The sequence below is a fragment of the Python bivittatus genome, unplaced genomic scaffold (assembly GCF_059951505.1).
Source record: "Python bivittatus isolate LINGU-HERP-01145 unplaced genomic scaffold, Pbiv_v1 ctg000340_np1212, whole genome shotgun sequence".
Lineage (NCBI taxonomy): Eukaryota > Metazoa > Chordata > Lepidosauria > Squamata > Pythonidae > Python > Python bivittatus.
The window spans coordinates 23,567,261-23,593,783 of record NW_028277056.1 but is presented as its reverse complement, the minus strand read 5'-3'; the positions used below and the strand labels follow the sequence as shown (position 1 = coordinate 23,593,783).

The 26,523-nt window shown below is 35.5% G+C and overlaps 1 protein-coding gene across 5 annotated transcripts in view; it reads right to left on the bottom strand.

The window, feature by feature from the left end:
- The window catches only part of FRY (FRY microtubule binding protein), a 200,375-nt gene that overhangs the window by 96,312 nt on the left and 77,540 nt on the right, over nt 1–26,523 (bottom strand). For all 5 annotated transcript variants that reach the window (XM_088140710.1, XM_088140707.1, XM_088140708.1 and 2 more), the window contains 9 exons: nt 19,084–19,137; nt 11,635–11,774; nt 10,620–10,710; nt 9,744–9,823; nt 8,819–8,899; nt 7,245–7,413; nt 6,116–6,208; nt 5,037–5,135; nt 2,355–2,456 (listed from right to left, as the gene is read on the bottom strand). In XM_088140710.1, the coding sequence (XP_087996836.1) occupies nt 2,355–2,456; nt 5,037–5,135; nt 6,116–6,208; nt 7,245–7,413; nt 8,819–8,899; nt 9,744–9,823; nt 10,620–10,710; nt 11,635–11,774; nt 19,084–19,137 (909 nt within the window). The remainder of the gene's footprint in view (nt 1–2,354; nt 2,457–5,036; nt 5,136–6,115; nt 6,209–7,244; nt 7,414–8,818; nt 8,900–9,743; nt 9,824–10,619; nt 10,711–11,634; nt 11,775–19,083; nt 19,138–26,523) is intronic.

Below are 26,523 nucleotides of genomic sequence, written 5' to 3'. Positions count from 1 at the left end.
ACTATTGTATAAAAGACAATGTTAGCATTCAAAACATCACTTTAAAAATGGCAGCTAAAAGAATCTCTATTATCTACTCCACAATTAATTGAAATACTTTTAATAAAGAAAATTGAACCTCCCTTTCTGCAAAGTAATTTATCCAATCTATCAGCTTTTATAACATTAACTAGAGGGTGCACATTACAAAAAGCAGGTCTCAGTGGTCATTAAGTGTGGGACAGTGTCTAGTCAATAAGTCAACAAAAAGTAACTTAAGCTTGACAATTATACAGGCTGAGTTTATTGAACTTGCTAATTCATAACGAAATGTGTTTGATTTTGTTTTAGCATGTGAACTATGAACCTAGCAATTATAATTTGTAAACCTAGGTTTATAGCCTAATGTATTGTATGAACTCAGTTGCATAGTTGAAACATGGTTTAGTAAAATGCATAAGAGACATTCTAAAATCCTATACTGTAGTATGGAAAGAGTTGTTTGAGTCCTTTTGATAAATGTTATGACATCACTATATGCAACTATGACAGATGCACTGATCAGACTCCACCTCAAGTGTGCCCAGGTAACTCATTTAAAAAAGGAGAAACTGGAAAAGGTTCAGAGAAGGGCAACAAGGAACAAAGTCCTATGATGAAAGATGAAGGAACTGAGCATGTTTAACCTTCAAAAGAGAAGTTGAGGGAGTAGTATAACAGTCAAATACTTGAAAGGTTGAAATACAGTCAAGACATGTTCCTGCTCTTTCATGGATGCAGAACAAAGAGTATGGATTTCAGTTCAGGAAGGCTTCTTCACAGTTAAGTTCAACAGTGGAACCAGTAATCCAGAAAAGTGGTGGGTTCCCCTTCACTGGATGTGTTTAAGCAGAGGCAGGCGACCGACCGTCTGTTGCGGATGTTTTCATTTGGATTCTTGCAATTGAGTAGGGACTGGAACTGAGACCTAAACAGTCCTTTAACTGTATGATTCAACAACTGTTCTATGGACACCATAGAAATCCTGCTAAGGATCTGATAGGCTGCTTGACAGTCTCTTTACATTTTATTAATTAATAACAATAGAGTACAGCTATTTAGCTTTGTAACCAACCATCCTTTCTAGAAATACCACAATAATGCTCAGTGGATTGAATCTAAGCAAAATGACACAACTTTTCAGTAAATCATTTTCAACATAATTCAGTGAATAAAGACATTTACATTGTGTTTATATAATAGGACACAAAGAATTGGTAGTCAGGGTTTCAAAACAGGGAAAAGTTATTATTTAAAGCAACTGACAGTTTTTAAGCAATGGTTTCTAACTGGGCTATCCAGCTAAACTTAAAAAAATAATGTTCCTGGCTATTAAATTTTTGTTCTTACCAATCATACCTCTGACATTAAAAGCCATATTTCAGTTAATAAAACTGGAAAGCTTAGCCATCCAAACAGCATATAAATATTTATGAAATAAAAGGAGGAAGAGTGAGTTAAAACCTTATATAACCTTTTATGTTATCACATATACCAGTAGGGATGTCTGGAAATGGAATGTGATGGTTCTGGTGGCTTTATAACTAAAATAGTGATTCTGAAAAACAAGAGGGTGGGTGGTATCGGCAGGCAAATTTTGTAAAAATAGAAGAAAATCTTAATCCAAATGGGTTTGTTTAAGAAAGACTGAGCCGTGGAAATGTTTAGGAGAATGCAAAACCCAGCACGTGTGTGGAAGGACAACAAAATGGAGTTTATTCAAATAACATATTCCTGGCTGGTAGGAACAGGACCGAAGAACATTCCACATTGCAACATTTTGCTGTAGGCCCCACCTGCCTTTTTGACTTTAAAAGTACAAAGAATGTAGTTCTGTTATTTTTAACAACTATGTTAAAATAGTTGTTAAAAAAAATTATTATATATATATTTTAGTAACTATATCTTTAGTCTGGACTGCCTGTGGGGTTGCATGTTTTGAACTGTTTTTATTGTTTTGTATTTGAATTTGTAAGCTTTCCAGAGTCTACAGGAGTGGGCAGCTATAATGAATTCTTCATTATCATCTTAAAGATAAGATGTGGATTTTATGATTTAAAAAGAGTAATCTTATTCGTATATTTACAAATAGTGTAGCTCTATCTTAATGTACTCCAATAAAGGTACTTAAATATGATAGAGGTTCTATATCATATAAATGCATCCTGAGTCAGTACACTGTGTGTACCTTGTAATTAATAGGGGTACGGGCATCCATGTAAGGATTTGCAAGGAAGCCTCTAAATTAGAGATCCAAGATTGTACAGATAGCGTTGGCAGGTTCATGATACATATACCCAGAGCTAACAACAGCTAGCAAAAAATGAGATACTAACTTTGAGATTGGACAGGCAGTTGTTGAGGAAAATATGCCATCTATTTAGAAAGAACTGCTTCTGGCTGACACAAAGCAGGCATGTTACTAGAGGATACAAAGCCTAAATAGGGGACAAAAGCAATACAAGGTTATTTGAATGACAACAAAGGAGGAAACTAATTTATTATCAGATCCACAGTAAACCTTAGAGACCCATCTCTCTCCTGGGTTATATTAAATGCATTAGCCAATATAAACAAAGTATTCAAACAATTTTTCTAAAAGTTTAACTATTACTATTTTTAAAAAGTTTAACTATCATGATTTTTTGTGATTATTCCGTATAAATGTAGGAATATGTTTACAGTTGAACAATAAAATACTTCTATCTAGCATTATTCAGAACATCTGAAATATGGTCCAACGTTATGCAGCAACAGAAAGCAGATTGATATAACATTCTTATGACAAATTGCAGTAAGCTGCAAATTATTGTACCAGTTAGATTTGCTAGATGTTAAGAATCTGCTGTCATGGAGCTATTAGAATTCCCACAAACAGAGCAATCGTATAGATTAATCTGGCCAATGGCTTTAATGGATAAATTAACAAATATATTCATGCTAGTGACAAAGAAGCAGTTTGCGTTCTTTTTCAAGCAACTGGTATTTCTTCATCCCATTTTAAATAATAATGAGCCACTAAATAAATGTTTTTCTTAGAACTGCATTTTATTTGGCTCTATTACTGGAAATGCCTTAGCAAAATGACTGTCCCTTATAAGGTCACAGAAATTTCTAACTTTCCTATAACACTTCAGCTATATTATTTTCATTTAAAAAGTATTCTTAAAGTTTCCTTTTCAATTAAAATATTGTAATAAAAAATAAAAGAGTCCACAATTTGCAGGTCAAGTGCAAAGGGGAAAGCTAGATGATCCAAAACGCATATTTGGGAAGTTTTTTTGTGCCACATTCTGTGCTGTTCCAAATGTTCTACCCTGCACTTTCAATTGAGTTTTTTCCCCCTCTTTTTTTGTTTTGCTTAGAAAAGCAAAAAAGCTAGAAAAGCAAAGTATGATAGTGTACAGTACAACCTGATTTATATGTACTCTGGAGAAAATCCACTACATTCAGTAGGGGTTTTTTCCTTGGTGCACAGGATTACATTCTCAATATTAGAATACACTATTTAAATTACAACCCTTTCATCGTTATCAAAATCAAATCAAAATCTTTTATTACAATCATTGATCAGAAAAATAAAGTTTAAAATATAAATTACAGAACAAAATTAAATTAGTTGAGGGGGTCAGATGATGTTGCCGCCCAACAATAGATGGCAACTGTCCTTGTTATGTCTTGGTTAGTGTCTTATAATAATAGTTTAGTATAAAACTTTTTTGTTTTGCATGGAAATCGCTGGAAGATGGGTGCTATATGGTATTGGCCATTGTTATTATTTTGTGTTATTCTGGTCCTTAGTGCAATTATCCTTTATTACTTTGTGTTCTTCATTCCAGTCTTTTACCACCCCCCAATCTAATGCTTTCCAAATCTAAATATTAGAAACAAAATAAAGGGTTCAGTGTAATAAAATCTCATGAACATTTAGTTCAATAACTTAAATTTTAATACTAAATCTACTTCCTTCAACTTGAAATCTGATTTAAATTGAAATATCAGAAAGCACCTTTTATTTTCTTAAAATACCATTCACTTTCAATTGATCTTGCCAATGGACATGATCTAGTCAGAGAAGCCCATCTCATGTTCTAATAATTTTGAGAGTTAAGCACGTGTCTAAATATCTCCAAATGACCTCGGTTAGACTTAAAAGTGATTACTTTCTTCACACTAAGCATCATTATTTTGTTACGGTGTTCCAAAATTTGATTCATAATATAGTCACATTTGCAAGCTTCATTGATACATTTTAACTACTACTTAGCAAAATGAAGAAATAGCAGTCTTATCAATGTAAATAAAATTGGAACAGTGGTAAGATTTACCATTGCTGCCAATATCTACTGAGCCATTAACGAATGCAGAAGCTTCTCACCACCCCCCACCAGCTCCTTTACTCAAATTATTGAAGATAATTATTGTATAAATCCGAGGCTTGGGAATGATTAACCCACAAAATTAATAGAATCCAATGGAAGAAGGAAATGCTAAGACCCAGTGCATCAAAATCACTCATATCTTCATCTCTGCTATACCTTTCCAAAACTAAATAACTACACTACTATTAATTTCCACAAAAAGTATAATTATATTTAGAGACAAGAAAGAAAATTACTGTTTTAAAAGAAGTCATATATTGGCTGGTTTATTAAGGACACTGATCATTGACAAATGTTTTATTACCCTGCACTCTTTAGTAACACACCCCTTTCCTTTTCTTAGCCTTACAATAATCATTGGAACATATCTGATATAGAAGTGAAAAATAATGGTGATTTTTTTTTAATAGCTAGAAATCAACAATAACTAGATATGACCAAAATACATAAATACAGTTTATATACATACTGACAGACAGAGAGGCACTTATATTAAAATATGATGTTCCAAAAAATTACTGTGAATGGAATCAGATATAGGGACACAACTTTGGAAAAAATTCAGAAAGCCTTTTAAGAAAAAAAAACTGTTTAAAGACACTTTTGATAAAATATATTAACTTCAACATTACTAACCAGTGAATGCTTCTTTCGTGAAGAGAGTTCAAGTGTTGTATCATAGAGACTTTCAACAAAGTTCCTCAAACAGGGAACATTCACTTCATTTTTAACAGCCTGGAGAGAGATTTGAAGATGCATAACGTTCTACCTCAAGTTAGATTTTCTAATACAGCTGGGATACTCATAAAAAAGAGAATGCTGCCTACAGATAGTCACAGACTGAACAAAGGAAAGCAAACTGAAACTGAATCCAGGGAAGGCATTGTGGGGGATCATAATTCTAGGGAGGCTGATAGATCTACCTGTCCAAGATGAGACAGAAAGAATAGACACAGTATGTAGCTTGGGAGTGATTCTTGATCTGAATTTTGCCCTGATCCTTGAAGTGAAATCTGTGGCCAAAAACACTTTTTATCAGCTTCAGCTGATACCTTACCTGTATCATATCTTAAATAATAATGATCTAAAACAATTGTACATATATTTTTATCCCCCATGATTCATTTCAGTAATGTATCTTTTTTATGGCTGCCCTTGTGTTTTACTTAGAAATTTCAGCTGGTGCAAAACATTGCTGCCAGGACAGACCACATTGCACTGATTTTGAGGTGTTAACACTGGTTGTTTCTGGATATAGTGAAATATGTCACTTATTATCTTTAAAGTCCTAAGTAGCTTGGGCCCAGGACACTGACAGAATGCTTCCTCCTGCAAGATTCCCATCAATCACTAAGATAATCCACAACAGGCCCACTCTCAGTGGAAGCTGGTCTGCCTAGTTGTTATTTGGAGCCAAACTTTCTCTATGGTAGCCCGAAGTCTCAATTCCCAATGCAATACAGGGACTGCTGTCCATGCTGGCCCTTAAGAAGACTTTAAAACACACAACTTTCAATTAGCTTACAATTTTAATTGTTTATTTTTAGTTTAACTTTTGTATCAATTTAGCTTTGGTCAAAATGTTACTTCAATTCTATTATAACATCAGATTAAATTTTTCAAGTTTTATGTATTTTAACTTATTCTAGCTCTTTGATATTATGTATACCATTCCAGGACTTTGGTGATGGGTGAGTAATCAAACAAGAACTTACAGCAGCTACCGGGACAAGAATTTCAACGAACAAGCCCGCTAATGCATGTTTGATATCTTTGTCTTTAACTTCAAGAAAATAATGTGCACATTCCTGGAATAAAGAGAAATAGAAAAGAAAGTTGCATAAATAAGAATGAAGGGATCAAAAACTAAATTGGCAATATCTAAACTGGCAATATTAACTTCATAGCTTTAGAGTATGCGCAGAGTTCTCTATAGCCAAGCTTCAATACTAATAGCACTTAGCGAAATTGCAAGAGGAAGCAACTGACCACAGACGAGCTAGCTCAGATAATAGGGAAAACTCCTCCCGAAGAGACTAAGTCTGAGGCCTGATAAGGAGGGAGGACACAGAACAAGGGTCTGCAGGGACTGACAAGGTATAAGAGTTAGGGGGAACTCCTTTAAATTAATGTAAGCAAACAAGGGCGGGAAATAATATATTCTGCTAAAGTTTCTTTTACTGGCTGTAACACTAATCTTCATTATAATGGTACTAAGATCTGCCTTTTAAAAATACTATAAAAGGCTGTGGTTTTGTCTCCAAGGGTGTGCCCCCCTGCTCTCTCTTGGTGCATGGTGTGGGCACCCAGACTTTTGCTTGGCCAAATAAAACGCTGCTTAGAGAAGTCCCTGCTTGAAGTCTTTTATTTTGTGCTGCTGACTGATTTCAAGTTTTCTGGGCAGCCATGAACCTTACAAGAACAAGAATATTTGTATTTTTGTGACAAAGCTGCTACTTCTTTAAATATGCAACATTTTTTGCCTTCATTTTACTTGACAATTTTATTTAAGAAGCAGTGCAAGTTTATGGATGCTTAGTCAAAAGTAGCTCCCACCATATCCAAGGGTTGGGGCTAGGGTTAACTCCAAATTGAATCTAACAATATAATAATCTGCCAAATAAGCAAACGTTTAGAGTAACAGCAATCATATGAAAATACTTTTTTCAGTCATCATTATATGATAGGCATATCTTATTCTCCAGTTTTCATTACTATCTGAACTGTGTAGTAAAATCCACATGTTCCACATGAAATTAGTTACTAAAATCCAAACATTTGTGAAGCACCTAGGTTTCTTTGTATGAAAAAGGACAGCCTCCTCCTGATATGGAAATTTGCTACCTGCATAAACTGAAGAGAAGCTTCAAAATCTTCCACAGGGTACATCTTAATACGGAAGAATTTCATCCCCATGATTAGACTGATAATGCTTTGGACCATGTAAGGATTCTGTTCCTTATGCCGCAGCTCTTTTAATTCGGCCATAAATTTTTTCTTCACAGCTGGAAATCTAAAAACAAGCAAAACAAAAATAAATGATAATGAGGCTTCTTTCAAAGTAGATGTTTGATAGTAATCAGATATTTATATTTCTTATTATACATTATATCTTATATATTTGTTTTAAATTGTAAGCCGCCCAGAGTTGTCTTGGAGTCAGGTGGCATTATGTATCTAAATAAATAAAACCAATTACGCAAATGTCCAGCAACAACGTGGATTTTTGCAGTACAAAACAGTTTTTCTTCTAGAACTCCTATAAGACCTGTGAAATATTTTATGGCAAGTGGAAAAGAAAAGCTACCATCATATGCCTGGATAATGAAGTCTCCAATGTCACGCTGTAAATCAAATGAATTACAATGCCATCTAACAAGTTCTAGATTTCCCATGGCCATGAAACACAAATACAAAGTTTTCCTTTCCAAAATGTAACTTTGTAATTGAAAAGGAGTAACATTCAAAGGTAGTGACGTACATTCTTCAACAAGTATATATAGAAACTCCCTACTTTATGAAACTCTCATTTCTAATTTCTCAGGGAAAAAACAAGGTTGCAAATTACCTGTAGCATTAAAATGTCATTAAATTAATAAATTAATAACTATAATAATTAAATTAATAATTAGATCGTTAATATTTCCAAAAACAATGTAGACTTATTTAATCAAGGACAATCGATAGGCAAACAGTGTTGTCACAACACTTTTCTCTTTTCAGTTTCCACCTCAAAAACCCTTCGGCTTTATAATGCATTAATTAAATGAAGTAATCACAGCTAAGTGTCAAAATGCCACTTTCAGATTTCCTAAATTAATTTGTGTTTAAAATGCCTTTCCGTTCTTTTAGCCCAGAGGTGAGCCCTCAGCCTAATTTTATATGGTGGGACAGCCCAGAGAAGGGAAGGAGGTGAGGGGAACAAAATAGAGGAAAAAATGGAAAGAGACAGAGCAATAGGAATGGTGGGGACCGTCCAAGGAATTAGTTCATCTCTCTGGCTGCATCAGCCTGCTTCACCCCAGCAACCCCTAAGATAGAATGAAAGGAAGAAAGACAGAGTGTGTTATTAAGGACATTTAAGAAACCTGGAGGTGACCTCACACACTTCTGGTTCTGGCACCCCTGGAAGATTATTCTGAGGGGACACTGCCCTTAACTCCTGCTCCTAAGCTTCCAAAGATAATATCAATGGAAGAAGATTGTAGCATTTAGAAACTAGCTGCAGAAAGTACCTTCTGAGATCAGATAGTTTTCTACATCAAGACATAGTTTGATAAAACAAAGCATTTATGAATGGAAAGGATCTATCGCTACAAAGACTGAAAATCCATATGCACGTATATACACACAGAAACTTCTCACTGAAGAATCGGGTTTTCTGAGTGGAAACTATCACATATTTTAAATATACTTACTTTGCTTGTGCTAGCACCCCTATTACCTCAGCATAGAGATCTGCAACAATGTGCATATTTCCAGTGTTGGGACCTAGATACCTGACAAGGGATATGTTAAAAGTTAAGAAAATATAGAATTTCAAAACATTCATAAATAAATTCCACAGTAAGTTTAGCTTCATATAACCAATAATCTTTAGGTATTTTTACCATTCAAGAATGGACACACAGGCTTAGGCCTTGTTTACACATGTAGTGGTTTGTTTGGTTTTGATTTTGTGTGTACTACATACCCAGATGTAATGGCTTATGGCTTAGCTGTATGTATGAACCTGGCTTAGTATATAAAGAGCATAAGCCCCACAGTGTGTGAAATCTGGCTTAATATATAAAGAGTAATAGCCCCATAAAAATCTAATTCTACACAATATCACAAATCTGATAAATAAAACCAATCTTTTTTATTGTCATGCACCAGCATAAGGCACAGGAAAGGAACTGAGTCAGTAAAAGACATAAAATATTTGATTTGACCTGACAAATCTTTTAAGGATTACCCTATATTTCTTCACCACTATACTTGTAAAAGAGTAAGCCTTCTCTATGATGGACTGATCAACTGGAAACAGGGGGGATAGTATGCCCACGTTATAGAATTAAGTAGGAATTCTCTATTTGTCTGGGACTTATAAAAATAGTGAATTTATGAGAGGGCTCTTAAGCTCTAATACCAAATGTAATTCTCTAAAAGAAGGCAGAACGGCTACTGATTAAAAAAGTGACTTCTGAAAGGAGATCTTTACTCCCAATATTTAGGCTCCCAGATTCCTACTTCAAGGCAAAGCCATGTTCTATACTGCCAGGGGTTAACCACTAAACTGAAGTAACTATCTATGCCAGTGTGGTCTAAATCTGTGAGATTTCATACAAGAAAAAGCCTTACCCTTCTTTGTATTTAAAGTGCTTAAAAGCCAAATTAATAACATCATGTACCAAACCATCAATTACAGGATGAAGCTGAATCTGAAAAACAAATGAACAACCAGTTAACAAAATTCATACTTGAGGATGACTAATGGCAAACAGAGCCAACCACTACATGTCTCTGCTTTCTTCTCAAAAAGATATTAAAATGCTCCTATACTCCTTAATTCTGACACACATGCAATTTGTTGCACGTTCTGAGTTATTGTCCAAGGATTTGTCAGCACTTATAAATGTGAAGCAGGAAATAAAGCAACAAACTGTAAGCCACCAAACAGAAACACTTCAGTAAATTTGCTTCACCTCTTGCTCTCCTACATTTAGAAGTTTTGCTAAAATCATATAGCTTTCCTTCTAGAAAATGTATTTAGAATCAAAATAATTCTTTCTTCCCATTACTCATACAGGAAAAACAGAAAGGTGCTTTCTATGACCCAACATCCTTTAGAAAATGAAGCCTAATCTGCCAGATAAGAGATGGAGAAAAGTAGAAGAACAGAATGAAAGCACATCCTAAACAGTAGCTTACTTTCATTCTCTGGTGAGTACATTAGAGAACTTTCTTTCACATTTCTTCTAGTTGATAAGTGGTATCTATATGTAAACATATATGCCTCAGTTTGTAACTAAAGTGTGAATCCCAGGCTCTTGAGATCCTGTTTACAAACTAATAAACTCCTCAAAGTTAGTATTCTCCAGTTTCTGTGGAAACCCATATCCTCTTATGTACCATTCTTTTTTCATTTGGAAGGCTCAGATAACCTTTTCTAGAGCAATTTACAGAAAGGGTGAAAAACATATGCCATTAAATATTAGAAATTTCAAAATGACATACCTGTTTCAATACTTCTATTAATACTAAAGAAAAAATAAAATCGATAGCAAGATCTCTTCTTTCCATTAAATAGTCTCGTTGCTGCTCATCACTTTAAAAAATGAGAAAAACATAATTAAAGTTATCTTGTCTTACACAACTTATTATAATATTAAACAGTTTTTATCTTGTTCTACTTTGGGATATGGTGGTCAACAATACATCTGACAAACTTCTAAAGATGTTTCAGTATCCACTCCTTTCATTTCCTTTATCATTCCCCAATTTAAGAGATTTAGATTCATCGGCTGGCTCTCCCTCAAAATTATTTCTTTATTAAAGTATTTCTAAACCCTCACTATTTCTATACATCTCATATCAAAATACAACCAGTAAAACAATCCACATAAAACATAGACAAACATCAATATTTATCAATAGATAAAACACAGTGTCAATTGCATTTATGTAAGGGCACATTCCACTACCAAGTTACCACAGCCCAGGGTTCAGATAATCTCTGTGGAACAAGCAAGCTTGGACTATGATTCATCAGTAAACGCATCTGAAGATGCCTCCATTTAATGGTTGATCTGCACAACATGAAAATGATGCCAAACATGGCATGATGGCTTAGTCTACTTGGATAAGCCAAAATGGGTATCTATCACTGGATTCATATTCCCTTCTCTATCTTATTTTAAGCAGGAAGAGCCATCACACCACTTTGGGATATGCAGTACCAAAGGCTTATAGCTCGGAGTGCAGGGCACTGACTTGCAACTTTTGCACCCTTTTTGCACTCTTCCAAGGAAGCACTGATTGGCTCATGGTATTCTCTGTCTATTCTCAGCAATATGAATGAAGAGAATTCTACAGCTAGCTTCATGATGCTTTGACAAGATTGGAGAATGGAAGCACTCTGACTACTGTTTGAAGCAAACACTTAATCATTTTATAAATTCTATATAGCAACAGGTTTTTACAAATATCCAAAAATATAGGTAGCAGTCATAAAAGGTATCCAGGTGCATACCTTTTGGATTTTGTGCTTGTTCTTGGTCTGTATTCATGAGATTCATCTTCAATGCCATTTTGTCTTTTATACCAATCAAACAAAGTGCGCAGGATAGAAGGTAGACAATACTCTGAAAGGGAGCTCATTGAACTAATTACCTATAGGAAAATACAGAAAAATAAAAACATATTTAGCTGCAGATTACTAAAAATCCACTGTAACCTTTAGTCAATTCTCTGCTCTTAACCTTTGCTCTTAAGACTTATTGCCAGTGTTTTTCTTGATAGATGCAAGGATTAAGAAAGCTTGCCTAATATCTTGAAGCAACATCAGGAACCTATTATTATCAAAAATTTTATTGCTATATGATCACTGGAAAGTATACAAGTCATTTCATAAAATATAAAAGCATATGTTTACCCACTGAAGGAGTTGCATTCTTAATATCTGGATGTTCCTATCAAAGAGTGGAATGGAAACTATTATAGTAAATAAAAATGTTATTCGTGAAGAATAAAATGTATAATAAAATGAAGGAAAGTCACAGAGGTAAAGCAAGAAAAATGGAGATAGATCAATAATGGAAGATGATGCATTTTTTATTACATGTTGTTATGGGGCAAGGGACAAAATGATTATTTTGGAAGTTGAAAAGATGTGCTGTGTCTGTACCAAGAATGAGGACTCTATTGCTTTCTAAAAGTTGTTGTTCTACAACTCCAAGCAAACCCAGTGAGCACTGCTAATATTAAGGGAAGCTGTTCAACATCAGGAGGGTAACAGATTCCCATACCTGGCTACCAGAGAAGAAGCCAATAGGACTATTTTATCTCAGGGATCTCAGGGAAATGGAAATTGGTTGAGATGGCTACATTGTCTGTACCATTGAAGATGTTCTTTTCTAGTCTTTTTAAATAATATTGATGGTTTTATTATGGAGTGTTTTAATGTTTGTCTTATGGTTTGTTTTTATTGCACGCCACCTAGAGTCACGTTCTGTGAGATGGGCAGCTATATAAATATGAGGAATAAATAAAGAAACATTCCTTTAATTCACAACGTGCTGCTTTCTTTCAGAGTGTTTGAGCTAAATTAGAAAGAATTCAGGAAAAAAAATTAGTTTTCCTGTTTAAAATTATTTTTATGTACAAAAACCCCACACCCCAAAACAGTATCAAGTAAACATAAATATTAACTTCATTACAATACAGTTATCAAATGATTCAAACTATAATTTGAATTAACAAAACAAAATAATGTGCACCATGATAAAAAGGAAAAATATTTAGAAAATCTCATTGCCATTTCACAGAAAAACCAATGTAAATACCCACAGAGAATATATACATTCCACTGTCACAAATCAATAGTTAAGTCATCTTATCATTGTTGCATAATAAGCAACTTAGCTATATCATATGCTTATTGCCCAAGAATCTTGATAGGAGAATAGATTCCATATAGTAGGAATATGTTATTCCGAAGAAAAATATTTGTCTCTTTTAGGATTTTCTGAATTTTTGCATGTCTTTGCTATTAAATGCTACCAGGGTCTCATGAAGGCCCTACTAATCTGATTCTGATTAAAAATAAAGCAAAATACCAAAATTTGGTCCTTGCTTCATTTATTTTACACTGTGTGATCTACCACTGTGAAAAAGTGATATTAATATAATTAATGTAATTCATACTATTGTAATGTGTGTATTGTACAAAAGTTAAATCATAATTCTTTTGGTGCAAGAAAGTCATTCACATCCTGAGGCAGCAAAGCACTTCCAAGTGATCATGCTACCTTATCCATGCTTGGCAGCTGGCATGAGATTCTAACTGTGGGATACAATGTTTGGTTTTCACCAGACAAAGCAATACCCTTATATATAGCCCAAAATGTTTCACTGCTAATTCATCTGCCCAAAGAACATTCCTTCAGAAGTCTGCAGGATCATCCTAGTACTTTGGGGCAAACCTGAATGCTGTTGTTTGTGAGAAATGGCTTCTATTTTGCTTCTCTCCCACGAATCCTGTTTTTACTCAGTGCTTTTCTAATAGTGGAATCATGAACGCTGCCTTTAGCTAAGGAGCCTTTTTTCTTTCTCGCATTTTCCCGCAGGTGCAGGTCTGCTTCCCACCCCCACCCCAATCAACTGAATGTTGATTCGTTGGTTGCAACTGGAACTGACTGATCGGCTTGTCAACCGAGCCTGACATTGTGGGCTGAGAGAGAGTGACTGGCCCAAAGTCACCCAGCCAGTTTTCATGCCTAAGGTGGGACTAGGACTCACAGTCTCCTGGTTTTTAGCTTGATGCCTTAACCACTAGACCAAACTGGCTCTCCACAGATTATTCTGAAAATAGTGGAATAAATTGATATTATATTCCACACCTTAAACAATATACTGTCAACTTATTCCACTATTTTCAGAATAATCTGTTATTGAGTGAATCTCCTGGCATTTTTGCTTTCTTCCCATTTCCAGCCCTTCTTCCCTTTCAGTGGATCAGAAATGCAGTGCTAGATGTTTCCCCATGCAATTTTCCCCAATCAAAATATCCCCAATTGCTAATTCCCCCACAAGAAGAGAAATGCATGTAAGTTTTTTTTCAAGTAAAGATAAATCAATGAAGAAAACAAAATATTGGGATATTCCGTCTTGGGTTTTTATTGGATCTTGCTGAATTTGGCAATTTCTGCTCTCACAATTTTATATCAATACAGTTTTTTTGAGCTGAACGAACAAGTCAGTGTCAAACGAATAAGCTAAAATAAAAATGAACATTACCAAAATAAATGCTCTTTGGAAGACAGAAAATAAAACAGTGTGTCCTTCAATCTCAGGCTCTGTCTAAAGCTTTAATGAAACGGAAATAATACTTGCAGTCTTTTTTCCATTTCTTTTCCTTAAACCCTATCACAACTCCATATTATAGCCATCTTTCCATTTTCTGTGTATTTGCTGATCCTTGGTGATGGAATTTTGCAAGGAGTACTGAGATTTTTCTTGATAAGTGACAAATGACCATTTCTTTCTCTAAATGCCTCACCTCTCTCTCATTTGTTCCTGCTTTTCCCAGCTGGCAAATGTACAATGTCAGCTGCCTGTTCAGATGCACTTTCAGTGAAGCTCTGAGTGTGAAAAGGCACACCAGATTCATATAGGTTTTCATCTGACGGTTATGGTGATAATAATTTTGCCACATGATTTTTCATCAATATTCTCCTATTTTTGTCACTGTGTATGTCCTAATGGTCTATTAGTAAGATAATTATTATGAATTTATTACTGATTTGAACAAGACAGCTGCATGGGTCTCAGCTTGCTTTACTCAGCCCAGTATGTATAACTCACTGGTAAGAGGCCAGTCCATACACCTTCACCTAATTTACTGAACAGTGTTGCCCAATGTAATGTAAACTAAATACACATAGCCTGTATGTACTTTGGTATATTAACACAGTGTCTTCTTAGCTTTAAAAATTTTTCAGTCATTGGTCTTATAAGGCAGGAAGGAAGGGTGGAATTTACAGAGACTGACTCTTAGAATACAGGAAGGGAGGAAAGTGTAAGTCAGCAAGCTGGTTACTCAACCTCTCCATTTATTGGAATCGCAGCCAGTGTGAGATGAATTCTAGCTCTGTGCTACTACTGAAGGGGAGTATGCAGATGTACAAATGTGTTCTTGTTGCACAAAATGATCATGTTCTTCCATCCTGAATGAACTACACAGCATACAGCTTGAGATACCCACCCTACACAAGCAATGAGCAGTTTAAACACCCTGCTTGCAAGGGACTGAAAACAGTCTATACAAATATACTTTTCATAATTATTTTGGAAGAATTTGAAAAATAGGTCACCTAAAGCATACCTGTAGTCTTTTTGCCCTGACATAAGTAATAATAAAAAAGAGTTATTGACCTGTCAGAAATTAAATCACTATATATCTTCATTAATTTTATTTGTATTAGGAATATGCAATCCATTTGGAGAACCGTTTAACAAAATTATTGAAATACCCTTCCGAACCATTCCTCAAAACAAAGGGCACCCCATTGTCTCTAATTGCTCCATCTTGGCAATAATTCCCAAAGTGCTCAGATAACATGGAGCACCCTTTATGTATCTGTGCTGAGTCTGCAACTGGATGCAGGACCTCAACACTTTGTGAAGTACCCCTCCAAATGGTTTGCCCATGCCTAAGAACCAAGCTAGAAACGGCCAGCACAGACCATAGGCATCTGCAAGGTCTTGCTACTGTTGCCAAAATGAAAACAGTGTCACACTGCAAAGATCTGCCCATAATATGTGATTGCAACATCACACTTCATGTACAAAACTTACAGGGCTTGCATCACTATGGCATGATGCTGCTTCTGTCATTGTGGCACCCTTGCCCCCAACAGAGATGCCACTGCACAGCACAATTGTTGCTTCAGACATTTAAAACATTAATATATTATCTCCTTGTTTTGATCATCACAATCTTTTTCTACAGCCAAACTACTTCTGATCTTCGAGCTGGATTAAAACACTCTTATTCCTCTAGTAATGAGTCCTCCTCCAAGTTGTACTAATTAAATCTCATGAGGCCTTTCACATAGACTTTGATAGATTCCCTCTGTAACACACCATTCACCAGCAGACATTACTGGTACAACTTTGCCAGCAACTGCTGTCTTACATTTTAATGAGACAGGAAAACTTTAATAGCTACTGAACTGTTGCTAAGGCTCTTATAGAACTAATAATGGATTATCTTCCTTGAACAACTTGAATAAGATTTGAATATAAAGTAGTTTTTACCAACATGTGAAATCAAAAAGTGTGCATCGACTGTATGTGTGTGAAAGAGACAGAAAGAGAGAGAGGGAGAAACCAAAAATAAATAAAAGGAGTCAATGTATCAATTTTCAGAACTTTTATGAAATCAATTTTAAATTCAGCACAATTGAAAAACGTATCAATCACAGAGGCCAAATCAAAATAATAGCTCAGGTACTTGTCTTATGGAGCTCATCATTTCCCTGTAACATGTAAACTATATTGAGATGTTTTTCCCCACATATAAAACCATGATAAAAATGTTAAAACAAATACAGTCATGTGAAAAAGTAGGTTTTTTTCCTTTTTTAATGTATGTGGACATATCAGTATTTTATCTTCATTCCATCAGTATATAGATAAAGGTGATATAATTGAACAAAAAAAAAAACCCTATGAAAAACTGACTTTGCAACCATATATCCAGCAAAAAATTAAGAGAGATGCCATTTTCTTCTGTGGAAAAATAAGTACAGCCTTTGTTGTAATACCTGATATTGCCCCCTTTGGCAGAAACAACCTCAAACAAGAGTTCCTTATAACTGTCTATCACTCTCTGACATCAACTGGGAGGAATTTTTTCCCACTCCTCCATGCAGAATTTTTTCAGCTGTACAATGTTTGAAGGGTTTCTTGCATGCACAGCCCATGTCAAATAGCCTCAAAGCATCTCGATGGGTTTAGATCTGGGCTTTGACTTGGCATTCCAGAACCTTCCTTTTCTTTTCTTTTCTTTTCTTTTCTTTTCTTTCCAGATATCCCTTCATGGATTTACTGGAATGTTTAAGATCGCTGTCACGTTGCAAGGTCTACTTTAGGTTGAGCTTCAATCTTTTGACAGATGGTTTCACATTATCCTCAAGCACCTTCTGTCACAATGAAGAATTCGCAGTGGATTCTATGAAGGTGAGCTGCCCAGGCCCTGATGCAGCGAAACAGTCCCAAACCATAACTTTTTCATCACCATGCTTTACAGCTGGTATCAGGTTCTTTTCATGAAATGCTGTCTTTGGTTTTCACCAAACATGTCTTCTGGTACTGTGGCCAAATAACTTTATCTTTGTAATGGTCTATGAGAATGTCCTTGAGAGACAGGAGGAGGAGCAGCAGCAGCAGACTAGACCACGATCAGACAAGAGGCAGCTTAGCCCATATAAGCAGTGGGGGTGTGGCAAATGCTTCAGAAGGGACCCTCCCTAGTTTCTTGGATTGTAAGAGTGAGGGGGGAGAGATATACTTTCAGACTTGCAAGGTTCTGTTGCTGTAACCTTAGAATGAAGGTAGTGTTAGTACTCATGGTTGGTGCTTCTTGAATAGACTACCTCTAAGGACTTGCCTTGTCTGTCCAGAAGTTCTGGTCTTTGCCTAGGTGTTCTTGAGCAAACTTTAGTCTTGCTCTGATGTTCTTTCTGGACAGCAAAGGTTTCCTCCTGGCACACCTCCTATGTAGATCTAATTTGTGCAGCTTCTTTCTAATGGTAGAACCCATGCACTTTGACATCAATAGTGGTGAGAGCTACCTATAAGCCACATGATGAAATTTTGGGGTTCTTAGAGGCTTCTTTCAGCATCTTGCATTCTGCTCAAAGGTTGAGCTTGTTGGGATAGCCTTGCCTGGGTAATTTTGCAGTTGTTTGAAATCTCTTCCACTTGTAGATCATCTTCCAGACAGTGGAACAATTAATATCGAATTATTTAGCAATCTTTTTAAATCTCTTCCCAGACTCATAGGTATCTATAACCTTCTTTCTGAAGGCCTGAGAGAGCTCTTTCAATTTAGGCATGGTGATACCACACACTTCAACAAAAAAGAGCAAATCAAACTAAATGTCTGAGGTTTAAATAAGTTCCTCCCAGATCCTCTCTAACAATGTTCTAATTATTTGCACATAAATGAGTACACCTGATTCTAATTTTAGATATTTCAGATAAATATAGGGTTATATTTACTTTTTCCACAAGCAAAATTTGCATGTATTGTACACAATGGAATACACAATGTAAATGGTGCATGATATTTTTTATATTATATCTCCTTTATCAATATTGTTGAAATGAAGATGAAATATGTGTATGTTGAAATATGTTGAAAACATCAACAATTTCAATGGGGTGCACTTACTTTTTCACAGGACTGTCAATAAATAAAATGTAGTGTGCAAAATGTTATAATAGCATTGCGTTATCCCTAGTTTACATTTGCCACAAAGAATTGGATTGTATTATTAAGCAATATACAGTAAGACCATTTTGTAGTTTTTCAGAGCTGCAAAGAAATCTATATGGGCTGAAACAAAGTTTTATTCAGCTTTGAGAAAGGCTTAAAATGAATAGTTAAAATTATGTATTTTAAGCAAAAACTGCCAATTTTTAATTTCATCATGTCTTGAATTGGCTCTGCAGATTGGGGGGAAGTACAATAGTATATTGTAGGTTCAGTCTTGCACTTATGCTTTCTACCCTACAATGAATGACAATATATATTTTCCTAAAAACAAAAAAAAACAGAAGTTATCAAAAGCCTCAAAGCAGTTAGGGAAGATTAATGAAGCTGTAACTCCTCTGCTCTAGTCATATACTAACTATGGGACTACAGTGCAGACAACAAAAGCCATGCAACTTATTTGTCTCAGAAATAACTTACTTGATCAAACTGTGGATCTTCTCCATGTTGCAGAGATTTGCTCAGCGGTTTTTCCTATAATAAAATATATAATGTATATTATTTATTGTTGTAAAATGTTATTGTGCTTCTGACATACAGTCTCTTTATGTCAGGTGCTGGCGAACCCAATTCAATTTAAAATTTATTTATATCAGGATTCTGTACACAACATCAAATATCAAAGTTTGCAACTAAGGTAAGATTTATAAGCTGTCTTGAAACCAGATAGCCAAAAACTTGTCTTATTTGCTAGCATTTAGTTACAGACCCAGGTTTACAAAACTATTTTAAGTACTGAATCCTAACTTGTTAATTCATTTACATGCAAGAAAAAGCAAAATAAGTCACATTGCTTGAACATATCCTGGCTTATTAAACCAGGATTTGGATCCAGAATTATGTGCAGACCTAGTATTTGAGAAATCACAATTAATCATAAACTGTCACCAGGGTAACTGAAGGGCAGGGGTGGAGAAGTCAGTGGGTTTTATCTTGCAGAAATTATGGAGGAAGGAAAGATAAATTTACACCCCCATATATATTTTTCTAATTAGGCATATGTTCCTCTGAATCTGTTACCCCAAAATGAAAATCTAGGGAAGGGAGAAACTATTTGTTGATTTACTACATTGTCTTTCCTGTTTGTTCCAGTCTTGGATTTGTATGTTCAGCATGCAAACTGTTGGCTGCCACTTCAATACATATGTTAAAAAGCTTATTTTTAAAATCTAGAAGATTTGCTACTATCAGACTAATTATAAATTCCCTTTTTAACATTAGTGCACTGAGCAATCCTTAGTTATTCTATGTAAGAGTATAGGGAATAACCTTGAACATATTAGGAGACAGAAAAAATGTTCACAGGATCAACTAGTATTTTTAATACTTAAAACATCTTCCTCAGAATTCCCCTGTTTTTCTTATCTCACATAGCCTTCTTTTGATGTCCCAGGACTTACAAAATTCTTATCTTTTGGAGTGCCTATTACCTGGGCCATGTTTCCTGTTTTAGCTCCCCTCTGTATCTTTGCAAGCCTACTCCAAATATACCTTATCTATCAGTAGTTTCATTCTTATCACCTTACACTATTGTTAATTATTTAGTTCTTGATCACATTCTAGCAGTTTTACCAGTCTGAATTTCACAATGAAGCTGTGGAAATATATTGTGCCCAATTGTCAAATATGTGGTCAGTATGTGCAACCAATGGGTTACCTTGAAAAGGCCTGTTTCTTTGTTTTACAGATTTAGGTCCAAGCAAAGCAACTGACATCAGCCAGGGAAACAAATTATGATTCTCACTAAGACCACTAATGTCAGATGCCTCTCATAGGGTGGAGAAACTGCATCCTGAAGATTGCCTGCAGCATCCAGTCCCTATCTTAAGAACATAAGCAGTGCCTTGCTGGATTGGACTCCGGACCCATCTAGTCTAGCAGTCTTTTCTCACAGTGGCCAACCAACTGCACATGGAGGCCCATTAGGCTCTCAGTAGATGGCCTTCAGAGGCAGTTACACTGCCATCACGACATTGATCCCCATGACTTCCAGAGCATCCCTAGAGCCTCTCCAAAGCACTTTCCTGCTAACTGTCCACAAGAAACAAATGAAAAAAAAAAGTTCCGGGGTGGGAAGAGGTGGAAGCATGCTGAAAATTCTGGTGTCTCAGAAATTATGTCATTGAATCGTTGTTCTGCCCTCTGTGCCCCTCAGAACTACTGTAGATAATAAGCAAATCTATTTCAAGAAAGAGTTCGTAATCATTAGCAAATTCAGTATTAAAGGTTGAAAGAAAAGGGGGAAGAAAACACAGATACTCAGTAGCCATCACATACTGAGTCATTCTAAGGATGTGCACTATGGATTAGCTTTTGCACATTAAAGTCATTTTATGGCATTTTGCAGGGCTCACAAAAAGCTGAACCAAGCTCAGTTCTGCCTCAAGACACAGCAGATGGAAAAGCATGATTGCTCCATGCTGAGGAAATAAAGAACAAAGACTCACAGATGAAAACAGATTAAGAAGGTATAGAGTTAGCTAGGAAAAGCCAAGCAGCTTCACAAGTCAGCACAAATTAAAATATGCATTCTCATACCCTAATGGCTCTTTGCAGTATTTAGAACTAATCAGAACAGGCACAACTAGGAACAATTGCTCCACTGAAGCAGCACTAAAGATAGCTTCCAGGTTTTGAAGATGCCTAAAATGCAAACCAATTGCAAATGTGGAGATTAAGGGGAGGAATTATTATTGTTGTCTCTTGACACAAAGTGCTCGCTGATTTTCTCTAAGACTCCAAACTAGAAATCAGTTCCAGAGAAATACCACAGTGGAGTTTTAAAATAATGAAGTGCAAATACAAAATTTCTAGAAGTGAATTACAAGATATGCTACACTGTCTTTGTACGGATTTCCAGCCTCCCCAAAAAAGGAAAAAGATTTTAGAAATGAAACCTTAAAAAAAAAAAAAGATTTTCTTTCAAAACTTTAAGAAGAACCAAAAAAATAAATAAAATCCAAGGCATTATCAGGCACTATTTTTTCTAAATAAACTATTACTAGCCAAGTGGCAGGTTGTTCATAATTATTTGCAAAAAGGATGTGGGTCATGACCCCAGTTACTTGAATAGGCAGTCTTGTGCCAGTTTGTCATCATGGTGGAAGAGGCTTCCCGGGAACATGAAAATTTCTCTCTCTTTTCCACTCAGAGAAAGGTCAGCCACAGAAGAGCAATCTGCCTGCCTGCACATGCTTTCTGGATTCATTTGATGAGCGGGAAGGGAAATGATGCCGATTGCCAGGAACGCAGCACAGGTCTCGCTGGGTAACAGAGAACTGGCTGGTTCTAAGCCAGGAAGGCTGATAGATAATCATGCTGGTTGCACAAGGACAAGAAGAGAAGATGGTAGAGAATCAAAGATGGGTTATGCAAGTAGTTTGGTGTAGGCACAAGGATAGCATTTGCTGGCAGCAGTCATAAGAACTCATGAAAAATACATAAAATAAAAGTTATTTATAAATGTACCAGGTTTAATTACTTTGGGATCCATCACCTCACTTTTCCTTTCCAGTACTTGTTTTTTTCCCTAAATACAGCCATTGATTCTCTATCTTCCCATATTAGCAAATCCAAAATTTTATTGAAGTACATGAGAAATTCATCTAATCTAATTGGAAATTGCTGTATGAAGATTTCTCAAGTCTCTATTTGCCTATTTATTTGCAAAAGGGGAAGAACATTCTTTACTCCACCCAAATGTTTCTGTTGCAATTTATTCAATATCTTTTGGCTAAATACGGAGCCAAAATCTACAGCCACTGAATTTAGTAAAAAAGGGGTTTATTTGTTTTCAGCAATTCACTTATTTTGGACTGAAGCAACTGTTATATAAGAACCAAAGCGCACCCAATAGACATATTCCCATTTTAATTACCAATGTTCCATTAAAGTTTCATTTTCATAACCTGAACTTTCATCAGCATGAATATACAATGAATTTAAAAACAATACATAATCTAGTTATTTCACAAGATATATTTTTAAAAAATTAAAATTGAAAAGGCTCTCAAGGTCACAATTATTTCTGCTTTATCAGAAATAACTAAAGATTTTTAAAAGTCATAATAATTACAGTTTGTGAGGTAAAAGAGGAGTTATGGCAGCCCCAAAAGATAGTGCCATGTTTCTTGACCTCACTAATAAATTTCAAATGGAAGTATGAACTCCTTCTTGAGTCCCAAATATTCTTCCAATTATTCTGTTTTTAAGCTTGTAGGATTGAATATTATGACTTAATTTAAGCACTGGCTTTATCACTACTGTTTGTATTTATATGCATATATAAAATTCATTCCACTTACCATATTCCTTTGAGATCTGGAATAGCATGATATGAGGTGCAGTTAACAATCTCTAAAGTCATTTATAACTGTATACTGTAGATGCATATGATCTACAATCGAAGCATGAGGACACTCACCTTTTGCTAAGAACTCACTGATAGGCTTAGAACCTCAAGATACAGGCTAATAAACTACTTGAATCCCAGCATATGGTTGGGACTATTGTTTTTCTTATATATATATTCTACCCCTTCTCTAAGTTTCCAAGGTGGTATGCCAAGTATGACATCTTGTACAATGTCTTTCAACCCTGATATACTTCCTGGGTTAACACATGGTGTTCTTATTTATCCATCCAGTCCGCAGAAGAGGACCAGGAAACGGAAACAATAATACTGACCATGGAAATGGTGCTGACAAAAGAGAAATGATTGCTGGGACTGTGGTCTGAGTGATCTGGATGATGGTCTACTAGCAAGGGTTTGCAAAGCAGGTATTGACTGATGTATGCAGGCAGCAACGGATCCAGAGCTACTCAGAGAATAAATAATTTCCATGAACTATATGAACAAGGCAGGAGACATCTGTTCCATCACACATAAAAATGATCAAAATGCGAATAATGAAAAATGCAAATTAAAAAGTAACCAAATTAATATATTCAAAATATTTATTAAGCAAGGCCAAATGTAATAGACTAGCTGCACGGACATGTAGCGCCTCCTTGATTAAAACCTGCTTCCGCCATGAGAAAAGTGAAATCTAGCTATGAGAATGGAAGGGCATTCCTAGACAGCTAACCCCATAAAGGAGAGAAATAACAGTGAAGAGGGGCTGAAGATTTGAAAGAGAGGGAAGGCTTTCTGAGTGGAAGTACATTTAAAGCTCTTAGGAAACGTAAGGTTTATTCTTCTAGCATTATATCACTTAGGGTGTTCTGGGAACATCCCAAAAGTCAAGACGGCAACCACAACCATGCAATTGAAGTCCCCTTTTTACATGTATCATGACCCACATAAAAAGGGGACTTTGACTGCATGGTTATGGCTGACATCTTGACTTTTTTAAACTCCTCCCACCATTGCAGACACCCCTGATTTCAGTCAGTCTAAACATTCTTTCTTCTCTCTGCACCTCATTTATATACTATAGGACACTTGTTATTTATTTAATTATTTGACAGATAGGTTTGTCAATTTCAAATTAAGCCTAACTGTCTTTGCTATGTCTCTGAAAGTGAGCAATTTTAACTGCTAGTTATGAATGAGAAAACTTCCTCCAATATCCAGGGCATGTGAAAATATACATATCTTGAAATTTTCTTACATCTGGCCTAGATTCTTTTTCCCTTTAAAAAGAGACCTGCAATGCTGGAACAAAAGCTGGAATATACCTTATGACAAAATGATAAATAAAGCTCCCTGGAAGCATCTGGAAGGTTTTAAACTTTGTGAGAAAACTACCAACACTATGTGCTGTAAAATAAGGCAACAATGAAATGGGTTAGTGGGTTGAGAATACAGCATTGTTGTTCTAAAAATATTTGGAGTAGTTATGCGGTAAACTGTAGTCACAACCAAAGGACTTAGTTGGCAAGCCAGGTAGAAAATAAAAATTAGGGAAGAAAAAAGTTACTGTATTTACTTTCTTACTTCTGAATGTAGCAGAATGTAAGAAGACCAGTGTTAGTAAACAGTTTATCTTTGCATCTTCAGTTGGATTATCACAACACCTAACATCTGAGCCCTTTTTTTCTCTTCAGATCTAACAGGACCAGCAGTTTTTAAAATTGCTCCTTAATAAAATAAACAGGTATGTATAAAGGCAAACTCATGACTGTTTCCCAAGTAACACTGTGGTTGAAATTAAATATTTTAAGTACAATCCAACCAGGTTAAGCAATTTTCATTCCCATGAATTTCAAGGTAAGAAGGTTATGTACATGCATAGTTATTTACTTAACTCTTTTTCTGAAACCAGTAAGACTTGAGCTCGTTTTGGTAAGATTGTGCTTGGTTCCATAAACTGGCATTTACGATTAGAATGTAGATCAGCTATTTTAGTTCAACATTTCAACCTTCAATGTTAATATTTTTACATTCTGTTTTATATATATTATTTCGGTTGAAACCCTAGCAGATTAAAAAAAAAAAACATTTCAAATTGATACTAGATGACTGAAAGTTCCAGTTTAAACAATATACTCCCAAGAAAAAGGGTTTATATTTTCACAAAACAAAATATTAAATGAAGTACAAACTGTACTAGCAAGCTATCCCAAATTACCAATACCAATTGTAAGCAGTTTTATCTTCATTAAGCTGAAGGATATTGAAATGTACTAAAAAAACCCTCCACACTGTGGATAGCCGTCAACTCATCTGCATACTGTTCATGCTTTATGATTAAATACCAAAAATCCAAGATTCCATTATTTTTTGTTATAATTTTTATTGAATAAATTTTTAACAAAGTAAAAACCATAAAAGTAAATAAAGATAACAAAGAAAAATAGTAAATAGTGAAAAATAGAAAATAGAAAGAAAAAAAAAGAAAAGAAAAGATTATAAAGCAGCAGCTTCATATCTACTTGACAGTGGTTATAAATACATTTATATTTTGCCTTGTCTCTGTAAAGTTACATCATAATTTCCTTCTTTCCATAAGCTACTCTTTCTAATCTTCAAACCTATAAATCACAAGTTCATTTTTCGGCAAAAAGTCCATAAGGGGTTTCCAGTCACTGATAAATTAGTCGTTGACCTTTCTCTAATCAAACAAGTTAATTTTATTTATTTATTTATTTATTTATTTATTCGGCTTGTATGCTGCCCATCTCCCCCACAGGTGACTCTGGGCGGCTCACAATAAAAAAGAAAAAACACAATTCTCTCCAAGATGGCTAAAAACTATAAATAATTTAAAAACTTATTAAAAATGCCCTAAAAACCCTCCTCTAATTTTGGCCCTATAAAAACCTGTAAGATGCTGGGGGGGGGGGAACCCATCATCCCACCAGCCATCTCCACAGGTGCGGGCCCCCCTCTGGACCCCAGGCCTTCTGGCAAATCCAGGATTTAATACCTTTCCTGAAGGCCATGAGGGAAGGGGCACACCAGACCTCAGGAGGCAGGATGTTCCATAGGGCGGGCGCTGCAGCAGAAAAGGCTCTCTGCCTAGACCCCACCAATTGAAATTCCCTGACCGGTGGGGTCTGCAACTTGCCCCTTCTGCTGGACCAAGTGGGACAGGCTGAAGTGACCAGGGCGAGGCGGTTCCTCAGATAACCTGGGTTTTTTTGCCATCTCTGTCATCTTTACCAACCATTCGTTCATTGTGGGTTTCAGAGTCTTTCCATTTTTGTGCATATAATAGTCTTGCAGCAGTAATCATATATAAAAACAATCTTCCATGGTTCTTTTCTAATTGGCTGTCCATTAATCCCAATAAGAAAGATTATGGTTTCAATTGAATGTTGATGTTTAAAATTCTTTGTATCATTATATATATTTGAACCCACAAAGATTCCATTATTAAATGAACGCAGAATTTGAATGCAGTAATAAAGATGCAA